The sequence below is a fragment of the Epinephelus fuscoguttatus genome, linkage group LG15 (assembly GCF_011397635.1).
Source record: "Epinephelus fuscoguttatus linkage group LG15, E.fuscoguttatus.final_Chr_v1".
In the NCBI taxonomy this organism is placed as follows: domain Eukaryota; kingdom Metazoa; phylum Chordata; class Actinopteri; order Perciformes; family Serranidae; genus Epinephelus; species Epinephelus fuscoguttatus.
Genome location: NC_064766.1, coordinates 21,854,083 through 21,868,278, shown reverse-complemented (window position 1 = coordinate 21,868,278; position 14,196 = coordinate 21,854,083). Strand labels below are relative to the sequence as shown.

Below are 14,196 nucleotides of genomic sequence, written 5' to 3'. Positions count from 1 at the left end.
GTACATAACAACGGGCAGTTTTGCTCACTGTAGGAACATCATACATGCAATATCAGTGTTTTACAGTCATGTTGCACAAGTCAAGCTGCAGCCCAGAGTGCAAAGTAGGTTACACAACTACAACTTTCAACAGCAGTGATCTTATCTCGCTGCATGTGAGCAGCACAAGCTGTAACAGCCGAGCAGCTGTGTGATTGGGTTTGACATTCCCCCCTCAACAATGAGCCTCTTGTCAACATTAGCTGGAGAGCTGTGGTGACCTTTCTTACAAACTTACAAACTGGCCTCTGTGATGCAACGTGGATCCAAACGGTGTTTTTCCCCGAAAGGACCTTAGTAAAGATGAATTTCTCTTTACATCTCCTTTGTTTCATTATGCATTCACAATGACAGGCTGAAGTATTGTGTGTGTGTGAGGAGGAAGTGTCCTCTGATTGCGTCTGGCTGTCAGCCCTGCAGTGGGAGCTCCTGAGCTCTCCGAGTTGTACTCTGCTGTTGGTGTTGGCTGTCACATGTGGCTCCATGTGAGGCTTTCTGCAGGAGCACACAGCAGCAGCAGCAGCAGCAGCAGGAGGAAGGAGACCTGCTCTGTTCTCAGCTGTTCAGGACAGTACTGAGCTGTGTGTGGGTGAGACTGTCTGACTCCCCCCTCCCTCCCCCACGTGCTCAGTCACTCACTGATTGCCTCTCTTTTCTCCCACTGCAGCTGGTGAAGCACATGCATTAAAGACTGACAACACAACTGCACACACAGGAGGGGTTTCTCACTTCTGTCGCTGACGTCTGGCTCCACTGTTACCTGTCCTGTTTATGTGTTTGTGCATCATATATTGTCATTTTACCTTTTTACCTGTTGTGTACACTTGAAAATAATAAATATAAATAGGTAAACTATTTATATTTATTATTTTCAAGTGTACACAACAGAATAACAGTATAGAATTACACAAGACAGTTCCCGAGATATTTACTACTTCTCAGTATGCATATACTACAACTGCTGCAAACGCACACCCACCACCGACCTATCATTTTATGAATGAATGAATCATCTTTATTGTCTTTATACTCAGGTACAATTAAATGTCATAGGCATCTCCTATGCATGAATCATAACTACCTCAGTCAAGATTTTTTCCTAAGTGTTATTTCCTCCTCTTAAGGCATTAAAAATTTGAAGTTCATTTTTTAAACATGCATTTTTCAAGTATTGCATGTGTTAAACACTTTCAACTGAAGACATGTAAAACAATGAATACAATTAGATATTATGTGAAACTATAATAATATATATTTTTTATTATTTTATTTATATATTATATATTTATATTGAACTCTAAATTGTCCGTAGGTGTGAATGTGAGCGTGAATGGTTGTTTGTCTCTATGTGTCAGCCCTGCGATAGTCTGGCGACCTGTCCAGGGTGTACCCTGCCTCTCGCCCGATGTCAGCTGGGATAGGCTCCAGCCCCCCCCCGCGACCCTCGAGAGGATGAAGCGGTTAGAAGATGAATGAATATTTATATTGATATTAGGAACATTTTTTTATCATTCATCTTTGAATACAAGAATACATTCAGAGTGGCAATCTGAATCACTTGCAAAGGCCCAGTTTCTTTACTGGCCCCTCCACCCCTGCAGAGCCCAGTCTCAAGTTGTCGAAATCTGGCGCTTAGGCAATGACTTGTTGGACCCTTCCATCACTCTCACCTGCCCCACTCAGACTTTCACTGATGAGGCCCTTTAACTACATGTATTCGATGGATGCAGACGTGACGCTCTGGCGTCATCTCCTGGCTGGTAAATGATATTACGAATGAACGAACCTTTATCTTCCATTGAAGGTTGACATGATAAATACTCATGCGAAGTCATGAGGTCAGATTAAAGAAATAATAACCCTTTGATCCCTGAGATAATGGTGCACTTTCTTACAAAAAATGGAGTAAAAAGGCAATGAGCATCTTGGTTAGATATTGCAAAACAAATTATAGATTTAGAAAATTAATTTTAAAAAAAGCTAGGGTAGAACTGTATTTTAGAATTATCATTATAATATATCTAAAATTTGTTACAGAATTATTATCTTTTCCCAGGTCATTTTCTTGTTTGTTTGTTTGTTGGTTTGTTCTTCACTTTCTTTTCTTTTCTTTCCTCTTTTATTTTATTATCTTTACTTTTTTGTACTAGTTTTCTTGTTTCTTCATGTACGAATTTATTGATAATTTTTTGGGTCATTTCTTCTTTCGTTGCTTGTTGCTTTCTTCTCATGTTTTTGAAAGAACTCAAGCCAATTTGCTCAGGTTCCAAAGGGTTAATGGTGCTGAATGATGATAAAATTTAACTTTACAGAACAATCTTGGATGATTAATGGACTGGTAAGAATATAGGACAAGAAACAGGCAGCCATGCATTCAAAATGCAGCCTGTATATGTCTAATAACACCCTGCATGTTAGCAAAATAATAAACTAACACCTGCAATGGGGGCAGTAGAAGTCTTTTAGATTGATTTGTTTGAACAGTTTTTTATTTACACATCCAGCAGTTATGTAGCAACATTAACTTAAAATGAGTCATATTTCAGTTCACCTGACAAATGAAAGTCTAACGTTCATCCTATTTTATGCTCTGTTTTGGTCTCCACCAACTCCTGAGAGGAATATCTCTCTCCTTAATGGTAAATTAATTCTTATTATTAAGGAGTTAGTTTTGACAGAGGGAAGAGATAGAGGGTAGTGAGATTTTCTGATTTCAGAGAGCAATGAGTGCATGGTAAAAGGTGCACACATGTGAATCTTAATGACAGTTAATGATTACTTCATGTTTCCCGTGTTGAAGGAAAGTAACAGATAAAGTTCCCTCTGACTTATTGGTGAATATAATTTATGTGCCAATAGTTTGGTAGGATTGTAACTCCACCCTTTGAACACCAGCAGACTGCAGCGTCAGCACTTCCTGCGCTCCGGATGTGACCTCTCAAAGGCATAGATTTCGTTTCATAGATTTCACTGAGGGGGACACGTGAAATGGGGGATCGATGGGTCCTCCACCAGAATATTTTGACCATCAAACACTTAATTTCCTGCATCCTGGTGAATTCATATGCACCACTTTATGCTTTTTCTGCATCAATTTATGGTGTAATCGTTTTAATTTCCTGTCCCTCCTGAAATCTACACCTGTGTGTCCTGTATTTGTAGAACAGCACATTAAGGAACATCAGTGTGTGATTGGGGTGAATGAGTGTGACCTCAGCGGCAGTAATTAAGTGGCTTTAGACGATAAGCATGTGAGTCATAGATAAAATGCTGCTGCTCTGGCGTGAGATACAGATACGGAGCAGCTCTGCTGGACATTTCAACACCAACATCTGACTGGAGCAGCTGCCTCTCACAGTCACCACAGTCTCAGTGTTTAAGTACCAAACAAAATCCCTGAGATGAGAGATTAATTTTAATTTTACGATCTGCTTTGCATCATAAAAACATGGGCTCTTTTAAAATGTATCAGGTGATGTCACGGTAGCAGATCTCATATCCGGAGGCTTTGAATCACAAGGTGCTGAAGGACTTTGGCCTCTGGTAATTGCTGTGTCTTGTGAGAGATGCTCCTAAACCACAAGTCAGCCACAGAGGCAGAGATGCACAGGTGACTTCTGCTCCTTCTCTTCAGGTACGCAGCTCAATATTCTGTTGATTTTTGCACACAGAGCAACAAAACCTCATTTACAATGGCAATAATTTAACTGTATTTTGCATGGTAGCTTATAGGTTTATTTACCATGATGCATTTATAGAAAAAATATCTTTTAAAAATCTTCAAAATCTTGTAACTTATTTCATTTTTTTAGAGTGGGTCTTTTAGCAACAGTATAATCATATATTGTTATCAACACATGCTCATAGTGAGGACTAAGTTTGGGTTTGCTGTGTGACTGCAGGAGCTCATAAACATTAACAGTGTCATATGACTGAGTGTGACAATCCGTTACTTAATAACTCAAACGAAGTTAAACCTCAGCTGTGTGCTTCCAGTCAGATTGTTTATAGACGAATAAGAATTTATAGATATCATCTTTCATCTTTTTAGCTCTAAATGTGACTATAAGCTCTGTGATCAATAAACAGAAACATGTCTGCAATCGTGATCATAAATAGACTAGAACAGGAGTACCTCAGGGTTCTGTTCTTGGTCCGCTTCTTTTTATCTTATCCACCTTATTTCTGATGCTATGTATTTATTATCATATTTTTGTACATAGATATGTCTGTTTTTTTGGTGTGGTATGGTATGGGCCTTTCTCTGTGTCCTGTGTCATTGTTATTATTATTATTATTTTTGCAGCCTGTGTCTTGTATTGTTCTGTCTGTATTTTAATTGTTGTTTGTACTTTGCACTGTTAATTGTGTTCTTGTTGCTGAGTCTTTTGTATCTTAAGGCCCAACTGGGGACGAGCATTGCAAAATTAGCTTAGGCTATAAATGCTGTGGTGTGTGGCATTTATGTATGCCACATACTTGTCCCTGTACAAATAAACATTAAATAAATCACTGATTTAGCATCAAGAAATCTTACACATTCTGCTACAAATCTGTTGTAAGCATTAACACACAGTAATGCTGTCAGACATTATTACTGTAACGTTTCCTTATTTCAGCTGCTGTCAGAGGGACTGCCATGGAGGGGTTTGGTCTGAGGAGGACTCAGTCCTTGAAGAGTCTTTCTGGCGTTCAGGAGAGGTCATGGGTCATGCCAGCCCCCACCCACTGGGACAGGAAGTCAGTGTCTCAGCTGGTGCAACAGTGAGTTCTGCACAATACACTCTGTGTAAACATTCATATTCACATACTATTTCATGCTCACACTTTTGCACTCACTGGGAAATTCCCAGTACAGTTCTCATTCATTCAAAGCATTTCATTTCATTCATTCAAAGCATTTCATTCACTTTTACCGCTCACAGATTACCAGTTGATTGTTGGAAATCAAATCAGAAGGGTTGTAGTTAATAAATCCACCCTGTCTTCTAGAAATTATTTCAATATGTATATTACTAAACTGCTTTTTTAGTTAAGTTGCTATGGCATCATATTCTCTGCCTGAATTATATTCAGAGAAAACGTTTCTGTCAGGTAATGAAATACTTATATTCATGCACCGTGTAGGCATTGCAAGATGGAGGGCAGGCATATTAAGTGCAGGAACTTGACACAAGAACTTACTACTGTTATAATCATGACGGATTAAGAGACAAGGGGCCCCTGGGCACAGATAAGCAAAAGGCCCCATCACCTCTTCTACACAGGAGCAAGACACAGACTTTGTAGTGGTTCTATGCCTCTGTGTAGTTGTTATACATCTTTTTGTGGCTTTGTTTCTCTTTGAGGTTGGTTTTGTGTCTCTTGTTAGTCATTTTGGGCCTCTCTGTGGTTGTTTTGTTTCTCTTTGAGGTAATTCTGTGTCTTTTTTTGGTGGTTTTATGTCTCTTAGTAGTTGTTAAGGATCTTTTTGTGGCTTTGTTTGTCACAGAAGTAATTTCATGTCTTTTGAAGTTGATTTGTGTGTCTTGTTAGTCATTTGTGTCTCCCTGTGGTTGTTTTGTGTCTTTTTGTCAATTTATGTTGTTTTGTGTCTCTGAGATAACTGTGTTTTTTTTGTTGTTGTTGTTTTGTGTCTCGTTTGACATTTTGTCTCTGAAATAGTTTTGTGTCTTTTTAGTTTTTTGTGTCTCCTATTAGCCATTTTGTGTCTCAGTTGAGGTAATTAAGTCTTTTTTTTAGCGGTTTTCTGTCTCTTGTTAGCCATTTTGTGTCTTGTTGTTTTGCATCTATTTGTTGTAATTCTGTCTCTCTTTGGTTGTTTTGTGTCTCTTGTTAGTCATTTTGTGTCTCTTTTCTAGTTATTTAGTGTCACTGAAGTAATTTTGTGTCTTTTTTGTTTTTGTGTCTCTTTGTGGTTGTTTTGTTTATTTTGAGGTAAATAGGTTCTTTCTCTAGTCATTTTGTGTGTTCTTGTGGTTGTTTTGTGTCACTTTGAGACAATTTTATGTCTTTTTTGGTTGTTTTGTGTCTCTTTATAGTTATTTTGTGGTCTTTTTGAGTTTCTTCCTGGTTGGTCCATGTTCATTTCAGTGGCATTTTGCATGGGGCCCCTGCCACTTTAGGCCCCTGGGCCTGTTTGTTAATCCATCTATGTTCTTGGGTTAAAACAACAAAGGCACTTTGGTTACATTTAGGCAAAGACCTTAATTAAGGTAAATGTTAATTAAAAAAAAAAAAAAAAAAAAAAAAAGGTAATTAATAATGCTGCGGTTGCTATGACCGGATACTTTATTGCCTGTTTCGGCAAAAAACAACAAAACATTTTGCTGATAACTTGCCAGATACATTTAGTAACATTTGCTCATTATGTTAATAGGAAATGTAATATGCTTTGCATTACATTCCCCTCAAAATGTATTTGCTGTTTCAAAGTAGTTGTACATAAACTTAATCTCCAGGAAACATGACTGAATAATTTTGTAAACACATTTGCTGACAGTTACCAAAGCTGTGCTGACCTGAGGAGTATTGAAAAAGAGCAGCATAAACTTCAGGTAAAACATATTTTTCCTTTATTCTTCTCATCATTAGTGACAAATTTGTCAACCAGTAAAATACTGTCCAAAAACATATAAAAACTGATGCTGCTTCCAGGCATCAGACAGCTGTGCCGATGATCACTGGCGGACGCCGGAGAGAGGGGACAGTGTGGCCCTCTGGGGCTCTGGACGAACTTCTAATTTGTGCCGGAGCCGCTCTATGGACTTCCTCCCCCAGAGGGAATCTTCAGGCACCAGAGCTCTTTGTGCACTGTTTGAGTCCAAGGCTACCCAGCAGGAAAGCTTCAGCAGCAGCCCTCGGCTGAACTCAGCCTCTGCTGCAGGGAGACACTGCCCTCTGCAGGACTGGAGAAGTCACAGCATGTCTTTAAAGGGAACACTCTCTCAGGTGTGTGAGTTCAGTTCATTTATATTATATATTATGTAGTTGCTGTGGCGACTGGTGAAAGGTGTCTGTTCACATTGGTGTTGATGCTGAAATCACTGACAAAGTGACGGTATTTGAGTTGGGAATGAAAACATGCTGCTGTTTCAAGTCTTTATGCTAAGCTAATCTAACTGTCTCTTAGCTGTAGCTTCACATTTAAAAGGACTGATATGATAGTGGTATGAATCTTTTCATCCATCTCTCCGACAGAGAGTGAATTAAGTTATGTCCCAAAACGTCAAACTATTCCTTTGAGCTCCCAATGGTTCAAGTCTTAGCAGTCACTTTCCCAAATAGAGACATGGTGACAGTAGAAACTGTCCTCACCTCTCTGTATGTTGTTTTTCCACAGAGAACCGCCAAGGTGGAAGGAGGACAGGCCATGAATGGACTCCCAGAGTCTCACGATAGATCATCCAGATACTCACACGGTGAGCAGCGGTGTCGCATTTCATGTTTATCGTCACTGAGATCTGAGAGAGCAGGTGGAGTCAGTGCAAAGGTTACATCAGAGACATGAGATCACTGTTGTATTTTGGTGCGGTGGTTCACAATCAGTTGTCCTCACTTTAAGGGATGACTCAAAACAGAATGCTGTCACTGATCCTTGAGAGAGTAAATGTTTATGTTCCTGCTGGGTCTTTGAAATAGGTACATAGGCTGAGACATTCATCAGTCTGTGTCAGAAACAGTGCTCAAATATCCTCAAACATTAAGTACATCACATGGATTTAGATTAAAGGAATACTTAACCAACAAAATGACCACTTGTGTATCAATTACTTACCTCGTGTTACCTTGGATGTGTGAAGAAAACTGAGTCGTCCTCTAATGCCTTCACCGTCAGCCCAGTTGTCAGAACAAAATTTTGGCATCGTATGTTTCTGCAAACCACAAACAGGTTACATTTGTATGTTTCATATTATGGTTTCAAAAGTGGTGTGACACCTAGGCAAGATGCCAACACTTTGTCACTCCAACCTCGTCACATATTGACGTTTGGTCATGGACTTTCCACATCCAGATACATCGTGCAAGGTACCCTGGGTCTGTTGGTTGTTGACGTTCTGGGACACCGTGTAAAGTTCTGCCTGTTACATGTATTATCTTCTCTCAAGATACCCTTCTGTTTTCACAGGAAGTTTACTGTTTACATACAGTCTCCTTCAAAATAAACGCACTACGTCAGTACAACAACACGTATTGATGTTTTTTTCCCTTCAACAACAAACACACATGGTTAGGTTTAGGAAAAAGAACAGGGTTTGGCTTTAGAATCTCACGGGATACGAACACCGCTCTCTTAGGTGTTCGTATCCCGTGTTTGTTGGACACATCCACCACCACTCCCACCTGCCCCACTCAGACTTTCACCGCCTTAATTTTCGTTCTTATCCCGCTGCATTTCCCCCTGATACCACTGGGCGCCATGAAACTATAATGGCAACCGGTTGCATATTATGCCGACATTAAAGGACGCCTTTTTTTGTTGGTTTCTGATACCGCAAGTCACTGCCCAAGCTGCAGACCACTGTTCAAGACCAAAAAAAACTCCGGCTATTTTTAGCGGGTTTTACTGTGTCTTCCAGCTGCTTTTAGTCACCAAACACGAGTGACTTTTAGCGATCCATCAATGTTTCTTGAGCTGAGAAAAATGGCACAAAAAGCAGGTTTATTTTACGGAGACACTGCTGTGTTTCCAGCCAGGATTGTGCCACCTAAAGCAGGTATTTTAAGCCAAAACATTATCTTTTCCCTACCATGACCAAGTTTTTTTTTCTTTTTTGGCATAAATATAATCAGGTTATCACAGTGTTGTTATAACATAAAGAAATGTCTGCTACATATTTAAAATTGATGTGTTTGTGAAGTAATGAGCTCATGACTTGAATTAAACTGCCTGAGTCATATGAGAGACTGTAAATGGTTGTTTTGATGTAGTTTTGCTGTTGTTAAACACGGTCGTCTATGACTTAAATTCATCAAATATTTTCCCAGTTTTTCGATACAAATCTATCTCCATACCTGTGAATTCTTCGTTCACCGTGGAGACATGCCAAGAAAAAAAAGTCTTCTTCACAAATTTAACATAGCATGAGGAGAGTAACTGATGTACAAATGGTCATTTTGTGGGTGACGTATTCCTTTAAGCTGCCAGGGTAAAAATTCCACGACCAAGGCCTCGGGTATTTGAAGTGTCACCATCCTGACAGAGCTGGGGAAACACCGATCTCTGTGTTCTTTGGCCGTGGGAGTTGCAGGGAAACAGCTAAATAAAGACGAGGATGTAGTGGTGTAAATATGTATCTGGCTTACATGCTTAAGATAGGAGTGAGGCAGTTGCTGACGACTCTGACCGTGACACAGACCTTGGCCTTCTGAGCCATGTCCTGGAACTGATATCACTCCAGCGTTTCGTAGTTGACACTTTGACCCTAAGATGTGTTGGGGGTGTGAGTAAGACACAGACAGGAATGTGAGCAGACATCTGCAGGGTTTAACTGTGGAATTTCTGAGGATTACTGACAAAAATAAACGTCTAAATAAATATTTAGGAAATAATTTTTATATTTAGGAATGTTTTTTTTTAATTTTAGCTTAGGGCTGGTGCAAAATCAGATTTTCACCATGCAGGTATCATGGTCAAAAGATTTCATAGTAACGATATTATCATGATATCTATGGAAAAATGAAAACTAGAATTACTCCCACGCACTTGTATCTCCCTGCAAACCAGTCAAGTTGCAAACATCCATGTCTGTGAAAACATGCTTCACATACATCTTACCCCCAACAGCATAGAAGCTCTATACAGTCAGCAGAGTTTCAATTCAATGTCTGACCAAATGTCTCCCCTTGTGTTCCCGAGATGTGACGTTGAATAATGGCCTGAGAAGGGTTTTTGCAGAATGTTATGATGTCACAGTGAAGTTGACCTTTGACCTTTTTGATACAAAAAGTTATCACTTCATTTTTTTTATCCTGTTAGACATTTGTGAAGTTTTGTCATAATTAGCGTATGAATTCTTGAGTTATAGCCAATCTGACAACGGACAGACAACCCGAAAATGGAATGCCTCTCACCTCAAAGTCGACGTTTGTGCTAAATTTGAAATCATTACCTCTAGGTGTTGCTGAAATATCCCATTTGCTAGAATGACGCAGACAAGGTCACAGTAACCTTGATCTTTGCCCTACGACCACCAAAATCTTTCGTCATTGAGTCCAAATGGACTTTCAAGCTGAATTTTACAAAATTCCTTCAAGGTTTTCTTGAGATATTGCGTTCATGAGAATGGAACGGACAACCGGAAAACATAATGCCTCCCTCCACATCTACCACTGGCATCTTTAACAGCATCTTTATTGTGCACTTTGTCTCTTTTTCTGACAAATGAATTACATGCAAAGGTCACAATGATCTTGACCTTTGACCATCAAAATCTAAGCAGTTCATTGATGAGTCCAAGTGGACGTTTGTGCCAAATTTAAAAAAAAAAAAATAAAAAAATAAAAAAAATTACCTCAAGGTGTTCTTGAAACATCCCGTTCACTAGAATGACGCAGACGAGGTCACAGTGACATTGACCTATGACAAACAAAATCTGATCAGTTCATCAGTGACTCAAAGTGGATGTTTGTGCCAAATTTGAAGAAATTCCCTCTGGCATTTTTTTAAGATACCATGTTCATGATAATGGGACAGACAACTTAAAAATATAATACATCCTGCCATGGCATGGAGGCATAGAAAAATTTCATCCGTCAATTTCAACTTTAAAAATAGTTTGTGCGTTTTGTTTATTTTTTGGCAAATGAATTTCACTAAAATACAAGTGTAGTGAGGTGGAAAGAGTCTTTAATGGTAACTGTACAAAATCTGACAAAAAGAGCTATTAAACTGAATAGATAGTGTATTATTAACATGATATCTATATTTTACTTTTAAATATGGCAGTTATCATCAGTATCGATATCGCAACACTGCTACTTCTGTTAAAAACTACATTTAAACTACTAGAAAATCCTCCTATTGTCTGCTAGAATAATCTATGTGACAGTAATAATATAAAATAGTCTCTTTAGCAGCGTTGTAGTGTACCACTTTACCAAAATAGGCCCTTCAGTAAGTCTTTTTTTTTTTCGTGTTGCCCACCAAACACTGACACACATACTGCAGGTCCCATCCAGCGCCCGTTATAGTGGGTGACAATGTAACTATGAGAATGGGAGGTGGAAGGGTGCCCCAGTCCCTCGGTGACTAACAGAGGTGACTGACTCAGCCCAGCAGCAGCAGCAGCAGCAGCCGCCAGCCCACCCTCCCAAAATAGCCAAAGCCTTCCACTTAGGCAGTGGGCTCTGATAAAAATCAGCTGTCACCGAGGCCACAGGGCGAGAAAGAGCTCAGTCACAGTGAAGCGAGACACAGAGAGGAGCTCTGAGAGAGGCTGTATCACACATCACAGGGGCCTTAAAAGTCCAGCACAGCGGAGATACACAGGGAACGACACCGGATGGTGTGTCAGTGAGTATTAACTTTACTGAAACTGATGAACAAATGTAAAAATAACCTTTTAAGGATGACTGAGAAAGCTATACATTGTTTTATATTACAGTACTCTATTCTGATTTCAATCTGTGAGACTGGATGTGGAGTGTAGTGGATGCTCCTTTCTGTTATTTCAGCGTAACGATATTCAAAATACTAAAGTTAGAAATAGTGCCATTGAGTCAAGAAGTCACAGAGAAACAAAAGTATTTTCCAAGATTACAACAAAAAGGATAAAAGCTAAGGATAAATTATTGAATCACCAACTCTGATCAAAAAGAAGAGAAACAGATGCTCTGAATATCAGAGCTAGTTGTGTTGTGTCTACATTACTGGCATCTTCATTAAGTCTTAAGTGGCGATCAGTTTTCAGTCCTTTATCCTCTGAAATGTCTGGAATGGGAGGTCATATGACAGGATCACTCAGCCATTAACTTTCCTTCTTTCCATCGTCAAAAGACTGATGGCAAAACTGAAAAATAAGAAGCAGTTTATATGGAGATACATTTGTGTCAATATTATTGACAATCCGTGTGTTAATATTTAATCTGTGAATATAACATACTAATACAAAAAAGATTTTACTTTGAATCTAAAATGGATCTGCAAAAACACAAATTCCAGTAAATACATTTAATTAATTTACAAATAAATGAAAAACATTTGTAATATCTTTCTCACATTTACAACTTTCAGATGTTTGTGTATGGAGATAAATTTGTCTCAGTATTATTTGTGTGAGGAGACTGACAATCTGTGTGTTAATGTGTTAATCTGTAAATATAAAACAACTTCCACACATACAAAAAGGCTTTGTAGAGGCACAAAACATATTTTGCAAATATAAAACAGATCTGTTAATACACAAACTAATTCCAGAAATTAGAAGAATTTACTCAGTGTGCATATTTCTACAATGATCTGTTTAAAAGTTGTAAATGTTAGTAAGATATTCACAAATGCTTTTCATTTATTTGTAATTGAATTAAATATTTTTTGATTTTTTGATTTTTTGGTGGAATTTCCAATTTATTTATTTTTTTGAGTTTACAAGTCTTTTTTTATGTATTTGTGTTTTAAATTTACAGATTTGCACAAATAGTATTGACACAATTCTATCCCCATATTTTTAATCTAATTTTTGTTTATGAATCTCAGTTTTTCGCTCATGAATTTGTATTTTCCACATTTAAAAAAAAAAAAAAAAGTTTGTTTTTGCATCTATTTTACATTTGAAAATATTTTGTGTATTTAGTGTATTTAGTGGAAGTTGTTTTAAATTTACACATTACACATTAACATGTGGATTGTCGATCTCCACACACAAATAATATTGATACAAATCTATCTCTATACCTGTGAATCCAATTTTTATTTATAAAGCTAATTTTTTCACTCGTCAATTTTCATTCTGCAAATCTTTTTTGTATTAGCTGAAGCTGTTTTATATTAACAGATTACACACAGATTGTCGATCCCCTCACAAGTAATAATGACACAAATCTACCTCCATATTTGTGTATTTGCAGATCCCTTTTATATTTGCGAAATATTTTTGTACGTTTACAAATCTTTTTTTGTATGTGTTTTTTTTATATTTACAGATAACACATTAACACACGGACTGTCGATCTCCTCACACAAAAAATACTGACACAAATCTATTTCTATACTTGTGAATCCAGTTTTTATTTTTGAACCTCAGTTTTTTTACGCTTGCGAATTAGCATGTTATGCACACTTTTGCATTTGTGTATCTGCAGATGTTTTGTATTTGTTAAATATTTTTGAGTCTTTACAAAACTTTTGTTATGTTTGTGGCGGTCGTTTTATATTCACAGACTACACATTAACACACATTGTCGATTACCTCACACAAATAATACTGACACAAGTCTATCTCTAATAAATGAAATAAGAAAAATCAGACGTAACTTTCATCGACTGGTGGGACACACAGGGGCGTGATGTGCTGTTTGGGGCCCTCCAGATTGAGCAGCCTTTTGGCACGCTGGTTTTCATTACAGTCTGTGAATGTGGCTACGATCGGCAACAGCTGATGGTGGTGAAGGTGGTGGTGGTGAAGAACAAATAGCAACTGCATTTCACCATCATTTGTACAGCTGCCAGCAGCCCAAAACGCCCCCACATTACTGAGCCGCTAATAGCTCGTCTTCATTCCTGGAGAATGAGCCCAGATCAAAGAGACAAGAGCAGAAAATAGTTTTCAGAGTGTGGGAATCACACTGGAAACGACTAGGTTTTACAAATCGATATTTCACCAGCTGCTGACACAGTGTGTGTGTGTGTGTGTGTGTGTGTGTGTGGTGATGATAAGTGATGAAGTTGACCTCTCAGTTGAGTGGGTGAGGACTTCAACGGGACACGCACAGCACTCGGTTGCCTCATTCTGTCTGCTCACCCATCTATGAAAATAGTTTAAGTCCGGACTCGTGAGAGGCGCCAGCTTGCTGGTCCATCCTTTTGTCCTGCGAGGGCTTAGTGTGTGAAAAGAGGAGGCCATTAGTTACAGCTGGATGGCCCGTGCAGCACTCCGAGCTGTTGACCTCTGGCCAAATTGTTCACAGAGCTGTTGTTGTTGAAATATTTTATCACAT

At 38.5% G+C, this 14,196-nt stretch overlaps 1 protein-coding gene and 1 long non-coding RNA gene across 5 annotated transcripts in view; one reads left to right on the top strand and one right to left on the bottom strand.

Moving 5' to 3' along the window:
- The first annotated feature begins 3,201 nt into the window (after positions 1–3,201).
- The window catches only part of xirp1 (xin actin binding repeat containing 1), a 35,257-nt gene continuing 24,262 nt past the window's right edge, over positions 3,202–14,196 (top strand). The window contains exons 1-5 of one of the 4 annotated variants that reach the window (XM_049597566.1): positions 3,202–3,673; positions 4,659–4,803; positions 6,542–6,596; positions 6,697–6,990; positions 7,382–7,460. In XM_049597566.1, the coding sequence (XP_049453523.1) occupies positions 4,679–4,803; positions 6,542–6,596; positions 6,697–6,990; positions 7,382–7,460 (553 nt within the window). In that variant the 5' untranslated portion in view covers positions 3,202–3,673; positions 4,659–4,678. Of the gene's footprint in view, positions 3,674–4,658; positions 4,804–6,541; positions 6,597–6,696; positions 6,991–7,381; positions 7,461–11,396; positions 11,555–14,196 lie in introns of those variants that run through there. The other 3 variants (XM_049597565.1, XM_049597563.1, XM_049597564.1) reach the window with 3 other exon arrangements.
- On the bottom strand, positions 6,592–9,250 carry LOC125901729 (uncharacterized). Its single transcript, XR_007451025.1, has 4 exons — positions 9,055–9,250; positions 7,817–7,913; positions 7,357–7,502; positions 6,592–6,947 (listed from the first exon to the last, which is right to left on the bottom strand). It is a non-coding gene; the product is annotated as an uncharacterized LOC125901729 (long non-coding RNA).